This window comes from Thunnus thynnus, chromosome 5 (assembly GCF_963924715.1).
Source record: "Thunnus thynnus chromosome 5, fThuThy2.1, whole genome shotgun sequence".
NCBI lineage: Eukaryota > Metazoa > Chordata > Actinopteri > Scombriformes > Scombridae > Thunnus > Thunnus thynnus.
Window position 1 is genome coordinate 9,661,251 of NC_089521.1, and position 14,005 is coordinate 9,675,255.

Sequence of the window (14,005 nt, forward strand, 5' to 3'; positions counted from 1 at the left end):
TCAGTGTGACAATGCTAACATGTTGATATTTAGCAGATTTAATTTTTACCATGTTCACCATCATAGTTTAACATGTTAGCATTGTAACGTTTGCTAATTAGCACTAAACTAAACTACAGTGATGCTGATGGGAATGTCCTTAGTTTTGCAAGTATTCATTTATAAACCAAAGTATCAGACAAATAGAAGTTTTTACCTGATCATCAAAGTGATAATCAATCCTCATGGGGGCATGAATGTGTGTCCAAAATTTCAAGGCAACCCACCCAATAGTTGTTTAGACACTTGGTGTTAGAGGAAAAGTAAGGGGATAAATAAAGTAAGTAGGATTCATCCTCTGGGGACATTTCATGGCAATCCGTCCAATAGCTGTGTCTTTACCATTGTTTTGGACTGACCAACAGTTTGACAGACCACCACTGTCATTCATAGATGGCAAAAAATCTATTGTGATGACATTTATGTAAGCCTAGAAATGAGTAATATGGTTGAAATCACCATGATATTAATGTAAGAATGTTTTTTTTTTCTAATAGCATTATACTGTATATATCATGCTTTAGCAAATGTTTGCACACTCATATAAAATAATAACATCTAAGACAATGAGCTGTCATCCCCTGTTATTAATCACATCAGACAGAACTTTTCACACACAGCCAAAACCCTTAACAACTTATTTAGTTATTTTTTAAATTATAATTAGCAGAATAACAAGAGAATAACATGAAATGATCCAATAATCACAATGTGATTCTACTGAGTTTATAACCCACCCTTACATGAACCCATGAAATGACACCCACTCAAATTTCAACACAGACGCAAACACTTATGTACACACATACAGCCTGGTCATGACAGAAAGCTGGTCAGTGTACCTGGCTGAATGGGAGTCTTTTTTGGGGATGTGGAGTACATGAGGCAGACTAACTCACTCTCATTTATCTCAGAGCTGCAGGCGGCAGCCAATGACTTTTAGGGACAGAAGCACTAGAGCGGGAATGAATGTTAAAAGGTAGATTGGGTAGTGGTGGTGGTGGTGGTGGTGGATGTGGGGGTTAGACAGTATGTCTGTCAATGGATGTGAAGCTGGAAAAATGTTGTTAGGTGCAGAGATGTCATGTGCTGACTATACTGACTGACATATGGTATTCTGTTAGTATATACACAAAACCAGCACAGGAGTAGGCCATCAATCTTCGTCTCCACCATCAAACGTTTGTTCCTCGCTCTCTCTCCTCTCTTTTTCTCTGTCTGTCTCTATCTATCCATTAACAAAAGTACAGCACAGAAGTGTCTCCTTTCACATTATATAATGTGTAGGTTGTTCAGTCCCTGTCAGTGAAGGAGTGTATACTCTGACTTTGATATTGAGCACTTTAGTGTCCTGGGGTTATTCCTTTATGAAACGGGTATGGAATCCATTAGTACATAACAGAGGTCAAGCGGTCACCGAATTGTTGTTTCGGGTTGTTAATGCCAAAAGAGCTCATTAGTTAAGCCTTGTCAGGGTCAAGAGGCTCAAGAGAACACACACATACACTCAGTGAGGAAGCAATCAGTGGTGAAAAAACACAGTCATGGTTCACTAGCAAGGTCAAAGCAGCCTGCTTTCAGAAGTGCTATTGCAGCAGAAACTAGGAGGAAAAAGTGATGAAAGATTATTTGCTGTGAGCCAATCACACCATTGATAAAATATTTTTTTTATGATTTCATCTTTCTCTCTCTTCCTTCATTGTTTTTCTAATTAGCTGTCAAAACATGCAGTAAACAAGAGGTAAAGGAATTATCAAGTAATCATATGAGTAAATTATCATATGAGTGAAAAACAATATACTGTGTACATTAAATACCAACACTTAGTTTATACATGGTAATTACTTTATTGGTAATGACTTTAAGACGGACTCTTGGGAGATTAGCCTTGAGCTAAAAGAGATACAAATAAACAAATAAACAAAAATATATATACATGAAGCAGTAAATTGTGAAATTATTGAAGAACTTGTTAAATGTTATCAATATATCTATATATATATCATGTATTAAAAATATGATGAAATGTGATTGTAATGATCCTTATTTTTACAGCAGCAGTAGTAGTTCAAACCTACTATGCCCCCAGTCTCTTAGGTCTTTTAATAAACTCCAAACTGGATGGAATAATTGGTGCACAAGCAAGTGCAAGTGCAAGTTCAGCAAGTGAAAAATCTAAGCTCACCATGGCCCATGCACCCATGGCCAAGATGTTGCAAACAGTTTGTATATAATAATGCTATATAATTAGGCTTGTGGAAAAAATGGGGTTAGAGCACTGTAAGAGGTGGATCCCCCTGTTTTTGTGAGGAACTTCTGTTTTTTTGTTGTTGTTTTATTGGGACATCACATCATATTAGCATCTGAAAGGACCAACAGGTTCAGATTTATATTTGTTCAAGCAGAGACACAGACATACATACAGTTGAACAAAGGAAACAGGAATATAATAAAAATAAAAACCACCCACCCTCACACCCCCCAGTTGGTACGCTTTTAACAGATGAATTTGTGTTTTGTAGCACATGTAGCTAGCAAACATAATTAAACATGTTCAGCATCTGAAAGAATTCAAGTACATGACGCCACTACAGAAACACAGCTGGGTACAAAGTGATGAGAAAGTGCATTTCTAAGCAATGGGAACTGTAGATACTTTATCAAAATATGAGAGGGTAGGTTGCCATGTAATGTAAAATTTCTTAGTCAATCCTCTAAGAGAGAGTTTGATTTTTTTTTTCCAGTTTAAGGAAGGACATTACATCGCACATTCCCCACACAGGAACTGCGCAGCGAGGAATTGTGGCGACTACTTACTTAGCCAATGTGACATGAATAGCCTATTAGCTGCTAATGCGGAGTGTGGGAGATCTGTTTGTGATGTGGAGGGCGAGGAAGAGCGGGGTCTCACTCGCTGCCTTCCTCTTTTATTAATTTTAACAGCAGGAGTGAAAACTGGATTTATCAAAACGCTGAAACCTTCTGGACACAACCTGCTGAAACAGGTAGCCACATCATTTGCCTCCAATAGATAGACCACACATAATTTATAATAAAGTTATGCTGTTTATTCTGGCATCATACTGGCTAAAATGTTGGTGACGTTCTTTGTAGACAAACACATAGGTAAACACAATGGGCAATATCGAGGTCAGCAAAAATGATCAAGGTCATGTCCATATATCGTACGATAAGTCGATATATGGACATGATAATGTTGATAATCATGTTATCACGTAAGTTGATAACATAATTATTGTGACATGCCTACTCTTAACCCTGTGTAAATAGAATAATTGTGCTAAGGCAAACGTGCTAATGTCACTATTTATTGTACCTTCTAGCTCATAGCACATTCTTGATAGTGCATGTGAGGAACCTCTATTTAAAGGACGACAACGCCTCACCATTAGACATTCAAACAAGCAACTGTAAACTATTGACTTATGAATGTATTACTCGGATGTTTCCGCATGAATGACTTTTGTAATACCCAAACTATTATGCAAATGAATAGATATGCATTAAAGATGCAGGCAGACTTTTTTTGTGTTTGTTTTTGTGGATGTGACCAAACAGAGCTTAAGAGAGACCACTGCAGCGCTGTCAGAAACTATAGAACAATGTGGCCCTCTGTTACAGCTTCATTTATATTGTTAAGTCACTGCACATAAAAATAAAGAAAGTACTTGTGAAAATTGGGCAGTGAAGCAACAAATCCAAAACGGGATTAAATATGTAAACTAAAAAGATAATGCAATAGAAACAAATCAAAACTCAGATACATAAGGCAGTGTACAGCCCATTACAATATGCCCCATTCCCCTGTGGTACAAGACACACGCAGAGCTACTGGAAATGAAAAGATAATTGAAGTGGACATTGTGATTCCCATGTGAGCACGTTTGTGAGTGAGTGTATATGAAGGCATTTTTGTCCAATAGTGTGTGTACGCTGGCAAGATGAGATGAAAAATTTAATTTGTCAGCAAACTGCACAAAAAGGATCACCCTGAACAAATGTAAAGTGACTGACCTGCTTTCCTCAGTGAAAATGACTAAACTAAACTGCATTGTAACAACTCGCACATTTCCAGTGATTTTATTGTTAGCTTTTGGGGCAAATTAAGCCATTAATCAGCTTGTTAAGGCTTTTCTTTGTTAGTTTGACTCCGCTAAATGATGTTTACATGGAGCTTTTTTTTTGGTAGCTGAAGAAGCCAAGTAAGTCTTGAGATGTTCGCTTTTTTGTGTGATTGAAGACAGCAGCTGTGGACTGAGCTCAGCCAGTGAACATGACTCAAAAGTGTACAGCCAAGCAGGTGGGAATTCAGGTAGAAATAACAGTCCTTGTTAACACAAATAACCCCTGTAACGCATGGCTGGTCCTGAGCCGAACTGTTCTCCACACAGTGCCGTTGTTGGTTCGGTCTGACTTCGTGCAACGTCCACCTCTAAACATTCCTCTCCACCTGGATGCAGCTAAACAGTATTAGCAGGAGGGAGGCAGAGTGAAATGGAGCAGATGATGTGGAGGGGTAGGGGGATATAAAAAATTCTGTGGCATGTATGAAATCATGAGGAGATTGTTGGTCTTGTCATCACTTTCTTTTTTCAGGTTTGTCTTGACTTGTCAATGTGTGGATTGTTCAGTTTTCTGCTCATAGCTAAGTTTCATAAATTATTAAAATAGAGTATTCTGTAGATTTTGTGATTAGTAGTCTTTGCAAAGTTTGTGAAAAATTGTGGGAAAGTTTTGGAAATTCTCAGTCAGTATTGCTAATATCTGCCTTAATAAATTAACTGAATGTTTTACCAGGGAAGGCAGTTTTGTAATTAAGTTCCTCCACTCCTAGGATAAATATGAAGTGGTATAACGGAGTAAATCCACTGGGAAGGCAAGTCAATTGTGTGTGTTACTGTGTGTGTTACACAAATTTAATGAATGGACATTATTTTAGAAGCTTTTGTATTATCGAGAGAGCTGACAGAGAATGAAAGAAACACAGAGTGCAGCGGAGCCTTTCTCGTCTGTCTTTACCTGTTCTGCCGGTGAACCAAGTTAAGTTTCTGCTGCCTCCCACAGCACAGAAAGAAGCCCCCCGTCAGAGAGAGAGAGTTCAGAACGGTTCAGTGACTTCCTGTCTGTCCAAATTATTTCATAGCGCCTGTGGTGTCCCTATTAAAACTTGACAAGAGGGTATTAGAGAGTTTTTCTGGTGTGTCTGTCCTGTCGATCCTCTATGGAGCTGTGTTCATGAACTGAAAAAGCTGAAAATGCTCAGCTGGTAGATTCTGCAGGAGGGCTCTTGACCAGAGCTTCTGGATCAGATTAAGATATGGATGAAGTTAGTCCTTTACGTTGTCAGCCACATTCATGGACAAAATGGGCTTTTGCCTGTTTGACATAGCCATAGCAACATGATCTGACAAGTTTGTGTCATATAAGAAGCCGCACGTATCGGCACGTTAGACCAGTCAGTGAGCGGAGCACTGGATAGACAGCCTGTAAGAGATGTCAAACAGCAACTTTCACACATCTTAAAATACACTGAGCAGGCTGAGAGCCAGGACTGACAGTGCTGAGTCAACATATCTCGGAGCTCTCTAGCTGTCAGGTCCTATCCTTGTCTCTGTCTCGGAGTCTCTACTCTCAGCCCCGTACTGCGGTCTCTGCTCGGCCTGATGGGAAATGCCTTGAGTTTAGCCTCCATATATCTACTCGACTGACTCAAGGCTACTCTTCTTCTTCTTCTGACTCACTCACGTGCTCCCTCCATCCTTCCCTCCACCTCTAATCCTCCGCTCCCTCCTCTTAGTGGCATGTATGGAACTGTTGTTCAAGTCTTACAGCACTGAAACAGAGAATGCTGCACCTGGTACAAGACCTACTGAGACACCCACCTGAGCAGATACACACATACACAAATCGATTGACTTACCTTCTCGCAGAGCAACTTCATACACATATATTGACATCCTCGGGGCCGCTTCCTCAGCCGTTTTAGTAATTGAATTGTTTGATCTTGAATGGGCTTTGTGTAAACAAAGAGTCTGTGTGAAGAAAGAGCGCCTTGCCTCCTCCTGGCACTCCGGAGTCTGCGGGATCTTTGAAGTGTGGCTCTGACCTTGATACACACCAGACAGGGTGCTGTTTGGAAAGGGTTGGCCACCTGGCTGAGGTGACAGGATAGCAGCCACAAAGCAGGTGTGTGTGTGTATGTGTGTATGTGTGTGTGTGGTAGGTCAGGGAAAGGAAGCTGGGGATGATGCATTATATGAGAGGAGGACAAAAGAAAAGAGATGACTCCATAAATGATGCATAGCTTTCTCCAACCATGATACTCTTCCGGGCAATTTGATTATGCAGGTAGACATACCAGGCAGTATATGTGAGAGATGAATGAGCAGGGAGAAGAGGAGGGGAAGTAAGTGTGTTGCTGTATATATATGAAAATGGACTGGATTGCTTGGTAAGAGGCCAAGAGAAGAATGTTTTTGGTGTCTGAGAGAGAGGAGAGGGAGAGGTGAGCTGAGTTATGAATCGAGAGATGAAGATGTGAGTAGCTCAGCTGGAGGCTTCATTCACTGAAAAGTTTACAGTAGTCTGAAATAGCATTACTCTCATTGTTGCTGCTGTCAGCATGTTTATACTTTACCACCTCAGCCTCATTCAAAAGGAAATGAAAGAGCTTTTATGTTGCTGATAAAAGGCAGCCTCTAAGCCACTCCCGGCTCTCCAGTTTTCCTCTGCCAGCCGCTAGTAGCTGTAATGACTCAGGTTTGAAGTTGTGTTGGAGCTAAAGTATGCCAGGCTCTCCGTCTGCAGCTCTTCGCCCTCCGTCAGTGTCACAGTTTGTGAGGACAGACATAAGTCACGCCCTGAGAGTCAGTATTTGTCAAGTAGTATGTGTGTGAGAGGGCTGAGAAGCATGCGTGTGGGTTCTGTTATATCTCTCCTCTCCCACCTCGCATGTCTGTTATCAGCTGTGGGCGATGTGTCTTTTGTGGCTCTCGGTAATAAAGCCATTAATCATGTTCGCTGTTTGCCACAAACATGCCATACTGCACCCGCTGCAAGATGTCTCACTCAGTCTGTCCCAGGATGCAACAGCAGATGCAGCTCACTGGAGTGTAATGAGAAACTCCACAGCTTGGTTTTGTGTGTGTTTGAATTTGAATAGATGCTTACTTAATATTTTGTGTGCCCATGTGTGTACAGTACACACATGATGATTGAAACAGATAAATCTCCTTTTAGATAGAGAAGCACTTAAAACACTCCTCTTTCAGTGCTGAGAGGAGTTGTGACTGACCACAATGAAAAAGTAGGCTTGAATACTGCTGGTTTAAGTGAGCCTGGTCCGGTTAGACTAACCCATTGTCGCTAACTTCGGGTCTAACCCCCTTCACATTTGCAACGGTTGTGGAAACAACAGACAAGACTTTTCTTGGTCTTGAGAAGCTACAACATTAATTAACTGACACACTGTAGCCTGTACTGTACATTATCCACTGTCACTTTTCTTCTGCTTGCTCTTCTTGCTCAACCACACATATTACGCACTGCGCTAAAGGAGTTACACTACTCTTATAACAGTACCTTTCACATAGATGAAGAATGAGGGGAGGGAGGATTCTAGGATTCTGCACTAGTTGATGACTCAAACTCACAATTCCACAATTACGTAGGGTTTTATCATGTGTGAGTGAACATCATTAGTAGCCCATTGATATTAATGATCATGTGAAATTTTAGCAGTAGCGCTCATAATTCTGCAGCGGTGCACCATTGATATGGAGGAAACCATGACGTACCTGAGCATGAAAGTTAATTCTTGACATTGGCAACATCAAAATCTTAACTGAAGGTCTACACAACAACTTACTGAGATATTTGGACTTTTTGTTGGTAATTTTGCCCCAGAGACCATTACCATATGGGATGCAGCATTTTGTGACATTTTATTGATTAAACTGGTAATCTGACTAAATAATTGACAGGTTAATCAATGAAAAAAATTGCTGCAGCCTTAAAACTGCCACATTCAAGATGATTTTCTTATCATCATTTTTCTTATCTCAATGTGCTGTCTCATTTGCCTCCTATCTATATAGAAATTCAAGGACATCCCCAGACATGCAAATGTACATATTTTTGCACAGCCTGTATAGTCTGAAGTGTGAAAGGTAACAGCAGCACATAGAGAAGCCAGGAGCTTCGCTGTATGCAGTGTCACACTTGAGTCCCCACGCTAACTAATGTGCTCTTATTTAGCCATCAATCCCCCTTAGCTGATGTCAGCTGGTTTTCCACAACTCCATGGTCATACATAAGCAATGAGAGATCGTTGATCATCTCACATTATGGTCCATTGAGTAGATGGTTGATGGTGACAGGAATGTAGATGTAGTAGGTTTAATGTTTCCTTTCATAAGCTTTTCTTGGCAGCTCCTGAACCAGCGTCCTGAGCTGTGAACTCCCTTTATAGCCAATGGAAGAAGCTTTATATCTTTTTTGTAGCTACACTGCTGTGATTATTTAAAGGTTGAAAATTTCAAAAAATTCAAAATCACACTCTGACTGTTTTTCTCAGTCACTGGTGCCGGCCAACTCCTCCATTCAAGATGAGTAGATGTTTTCGAGAATAAACAACAGCTTTAGACAGTGGTGATCTTTGCATTAATCAGTGAGTTTTGAAAGCCACACATGATAAATAGGGTTTTGCTAGTGGAAAGATAGCTTTAAGCCAAAGGTAATAAACTGTCTAAATGTATAGTCTGGCCTCACCAAAGGCCAGGTTATTCCAAAGTAATAGAAATGTAAAAGCTTTCGAGTATCTCATTTATCTTTGTTCCATTCACTTATGCATGTGCACAGTATTGATTTAGGAGTGCTGTCTTTGCAGAATTTCTATGCATCCTTTAATGAAACACTCTCATTCCTGCTCTGTCTTCCTCCCTCCTTTCCCGCAATATCGCTCTTGCCGCTTTCAATCTCTGCCTGTCACTATTGCTCTTCTGTTGCCATCTGCACATACTGTAACCACGTTCTCACACTTCACACACTACACACACACACACTTCCTCATTCTTATTCTGCTCCTTTGTTTGATCATCTCCTCAGGCTCTTATGTCAGTTTTCTTTCCTTTTAATCCTCCCACACTTCTTCCCAAACTTCACGTTCCTTCCTCGCTCCTCATATAACTTAGTCTGACTAAAACAATACCGATGACAAGTTAGAGTACAAGTTAAATTGTTTCTCTGTTTGTGCTTTATTCTTCTCTCCCCTCAACTAGACTTGGACTTTCGCTACTTCTGGAAGTGGAGTGCATTCGAGGATTACCTGCTCTTCTGTTTTGGCTTCACTGTGCTGTGTGCGGTAGTTACCCTGCTGCTGCTGGACTCTGCTGTGTTTGTGGAGACGCTGGGCTCCCTGGCCGTGATGTTTGAGGCCATGCTGGGCCTCCCGCAGCTACTGCAAAACTTCCACAACCGCTCCACCAAAGGCATGAGGTACAGCACATTCTGAGGTCAAACAAAGTTTTGCAGAAAACTCACCACTTGCACTGTCATCCAGAAACACACTCCCTCAAGATTTAAATATTGCTCACCATCCCACGGTGTGCTCTCATTAACCTTAGTGTCCAGGGAGTGCAAGTAATTTATATTCCCAAGAAATAAATATGCTAATAAGGTAATTTATAATCATTAGAGGCTACACAAAAAATCAGTGAATCAACATTTGGATAAACCAAGAAACCGAGGGCCAGATTTACTAAGACAATGAGGTTGTGCAAATTTGCACTGTGGTTTTTATCTACGTCTATTCAGCGCCTGAAGACAGCGTGCACACACAGTCCCACAGTCACACAGTCAACTTTCAGTCAGCAATCACTAAGCTCTTAAAATAAATTAAAATGTACTGATCTTGATCATAAAACCTTTACTTTGGATGCAGTTCAACACCACCTAAGAAAAACTGTCAGGCCATTACTGAAAATATTACTCATAAAATGATGAGTTTATAATCTTCAGCATATACGTACATATGAAAACATTTCGTGGCAATAAACACTTTCATGTAAAACAAGAAGGATATGAAGTGATAAAAGACACATATAATATACACAAAACAACGCAACAGGTGGAGAGAGAGAGAGAGAAGTTTAGTTGCATCTGTCTGTAGCAATACAGTTTGATGCACACAAACCAATCCATTAATACTTTGTGTTACAGTAATCAGACTGTGTTCATTATTAATAGCCTTTTTTCCTCAATTTTCTTTCTAATGATCAGTTTTTAGTTATATATAAGCCTATATTTAATTTATGTTTCTTTTCCCCACTCCAACCTTCCCTGTGGCTTTTCTAAATCTCATCTGCGCTGTGTTTACACTTGGTCTCCAGAGGTGGAGAATTTTCCCCGCAAAACTAAATTTCCTCAAATTCAGCAGAACACGTGATCAAATTCTGTCAACATAACTCCCTCTATTCTTTGAGTGGTCCTCCATTAAATGCATATGCAGTGAGGAGAGAGGCACACCTTGCAAACACTTGAACAAATAACGTGCAAATTGGGATTCCAGCCTGGTGCAACTGTTTCATAAATGCAGTATGTGTTTGGTGCAGAATGTGTCAGATCTACGTCTGGCAAAAGCCTGATGCCTGGATCAGACTACATAAATTCAGCCCGATTTTGTCTTCGCTGACAAATTTCAAAAATGTTAAAATGAATGTTGGAAAACGACCAAAAGGCCTTGTAGTGTGACAGAATTGAAGAACAGTTGTGTGGCATCAGGGACGTCCCATGACACCCCGACAAAAAGTCTAGCATGTCAGAATTTTCTCTGGCACACATATGTAAACACCATCACAGAAAGTCAAAGCTGTCCAGCTGCTGTCCAGCCAAGCTGAGCCGCATTTATTGTCACAGACAGTGGAGAGAGCAGCGGCTCATCTCTGTGTCCAAAACCCAATGATTTTTCCCTCCATGAGACCTTCTGTTTACATACAGTAAACCTGGTAGCTAGCGACATTTATGTAATGTTCTTGACATGTTAACACATTGGTACCTCAAGTTGTCTTCGAAGGATGGACAGCCCTTACTGTCCTTTTCGTGACACCCAAGAGTGGGTCCGCAATTGTTTTTTCTTTCTTTTCTTTTTCTTTTTGGAACACAAGACTGCCAGTGTCACACATAGCACTTCTGTAGCCATGATTGACAACCTATGATCCTGTGCAAGGTCATGAATGATGATTGGTCGGGATCATACTTGTAGTGTTGCCAGTCTCCTGGGTGGAGATGGAGATGGAGATCTCCACCCACTGAATTGCAATGAATAATGATGAACAGTGTCACATTGAATTAGCTTTCATGTTTAGACTGAACCTATAGCAGAGAACTTGGGCCATAAAAAGTAGAAAAAGATGCAGATAATACACTAAAATAACCCATCTGCCCTCTTCTTTCAAATAATAATAATCTAAAATCAGTTGAAGGAATCAACAGATCCCTTCCAGGAAACATTCTTAATAGTAGTTTTACATGCCACATTTTAATGTTTAGGCAGTATTCACATTAAATTCAAGGTCACCTTGAATCGAGAGAGTTGGAAAAGGTTGAAGAGGGGGTGGGGCAGACAAAAGCCTTTGCTCGCATTCTGAATGTTTTTTCTGTTAAGAGTATGTCAGAGTGTGCAAAGGTCAATGTGTATACTGATTAGCCTCTCAGATAGAGGACTTAAAGATCAATTACGCCCCTAATGGCACAGAACCTCATACTAATTATGATCATTATTTCCTCATTATGTCTCTTGTCTGTCATCAGTGCAAAAACCATGCATACAGTGTGTTTGTGTGTGTGTGTGTCTGTGTGTGTGTGTGTGTGTGTGTGTGTGTGTGTGTGTGTGTGTGCGTGCGTAGTTACATGCTCTGCTGATCACCCATCTCTGAAAAAAGCCTGTAGAGACAAAACAAAATATTTACTTTTTCTCTCTAGGACACAACCACCATCATTGGTGATCATTAGATATTCAGGTATAAGTAAGTAAGTATAGAAGTCTGATGCAAGTTAACGTGCATATCAGGGGAATATGATGAGATGGGAGTCTAAAAATAGAATCTTGTATACTTTTCCTTGAGTTGGAAGTGGTTTTGTTTATCATATTTTGAGTAGTCTCGAAATGTCTTCTTACACAAATACACAATGACAGATGTATATATTATTTATGCTGTAACCAAGCCCTGAGGAATGGCACCAGGCTGTGAAGCCAATTTGGCCAATGTGGCCAAAAAGTGTAATTACAACTTCTGGGTCCATCACGTGATGCACACTGGCCCAAAAAGCATTTTTCCCATACATAATAATTGGAAAAAGAGCGGCTGTAAAACAATGAATACATTGTCACAACCCCTGCAAAATTTCTCGTTTTATTATCAGAATTTCATCCATTTGGCCCAGTAACATCTGGAAAGTATAAAAGAGCAGCATTGTCAAATTATTTCATTCCCATTCAAGTTAACAAGGAGCCAACTGGAAGTCAGCCTACTCAGCCAGCGGAAGTCTCGGATGTGCCGGAGAAGGTGCGCATGCTCTATGGGCCCAAAAACACGGAAGCATGGCGAAAGCACGGCTGACTTTTATGGCTTCATGCAGCACTGAGCAACTTTCATAGGAATGAATGTGCACCATCTTTGAACTTGGTATCTAGTTCTCCTCAATACATCCATGGCTGTAACTAAATATTAATTTTATTATTGATTAATATGTTGATTATTTTCTTAGTTAATGAGGAAATAGTAGAAAATGTCCATCACAATGTCCTAAAGCTCAAGGAGATGTCATTAAATTGCTGATTTTGTCCGACTAACAGTCGAAAATCTAAAAATATTAAGTTTACTTTCACACATGACAAGTTTCTACTTTAACAAAAATAAGAGTAAACAGCCATGTTAGCAGATTTGTGAGGCTCTACTTTGGCAGTGCTCAGTGGTGCTTTGAGTTAAATGCTGATGTCAACATCCTAACATGCTCACAGTGACAATGCTAATGTTTAGCAGGTATAATGTTTACCAAGTATAGCTGAGGGAATGTCATTTGTTTTGCAAGTATGTGGTCATAAACCAAAGTTTTGGCCATAAAAAAGGTTTTGAGCTGATGATGGCACTAGATGAAAAGTCATTATAATTCATCTTGAGAGGGATTAATCAATTATTAAAATACAGGTTATTTTTCTGCCAATCAACTCATAGATTAATGTACTAATCATATCAACTCCAATGTTTTTACCTTTGAAATGAGAAGTCATCCATGCTGTAATAGACACCCTGGCTGTGTTGCATAGACTGAGACTTTTCTGTCAGTGATTTTCTGTCCCTGTTCACTGCATATTTGTTTTTTGCCAATTCCCCAAAGCAAACGCATACCATAGAAATAGTGTACACTTGATGACATAAATAAAAAGAGAAGGTGCAAAGGGCCTTGATTCATGATGCATGCTTTTCCCTTGAGAGACAGTCTTTTTCACTGCAGACAAGTGACAGAGATGTCATCTACTGTATATATTCTCCACATACTGTCTGCAGTTCTGCTTCAAGTTCCCTTCTGTCTCTCTACCCCTCCATTTTTCTTTGGATTAACCGTAACAGTATATTTTACACTGAAACACACACAGAGGGAAAAAAATCATGTCAAGTCTGCACATACTTTACCTAATTTCAAACATTTATCCATAATTACATGTTTACCTTTAGTTTTGAAGTTTTCATGTAAAGCAGTTGTGTAATGAAAGATGCTGCACTGTAGGTGATTTGCTGTTTGAATGGCAAAAGCTTCTATCTGGAAAGTACGCCCCATTTCACATGAAGTGTCCTCAGGGTGTACATCTGGGCTTGCACTTCCTGTAAGCACCCTTCCAGCTCAGAGTGAATATCACGCCAGAGATTAAATACGCAATAATGCTACA

At 40.0% G+C, this 14,005-nt stretch overlaps 1 protein-coding gene across 1 annotated transcript in view; it reads left to right on the forward strand.

Annotated features, from left to right (window-relative positions):
- si:dkey-246g23.2 (solute carrier family 66 member 2) overlaps window positions 1-14,005 on the forward strand; it is a 55,333-nt gene that overhangs the window by 22,032 nt on the left and 19,296 nt on the right. The window contains exon 4 of the mRNA XM_067589074.1: window positions 9,339-9,555. Coding sequence (XP_067445175.1) covers window positions 9,339-9,555 — 217 coding nt within the window. The remainder of the gene's footprint in view (window positions 1-9,338; window positions 9,556-14,005) is intronic.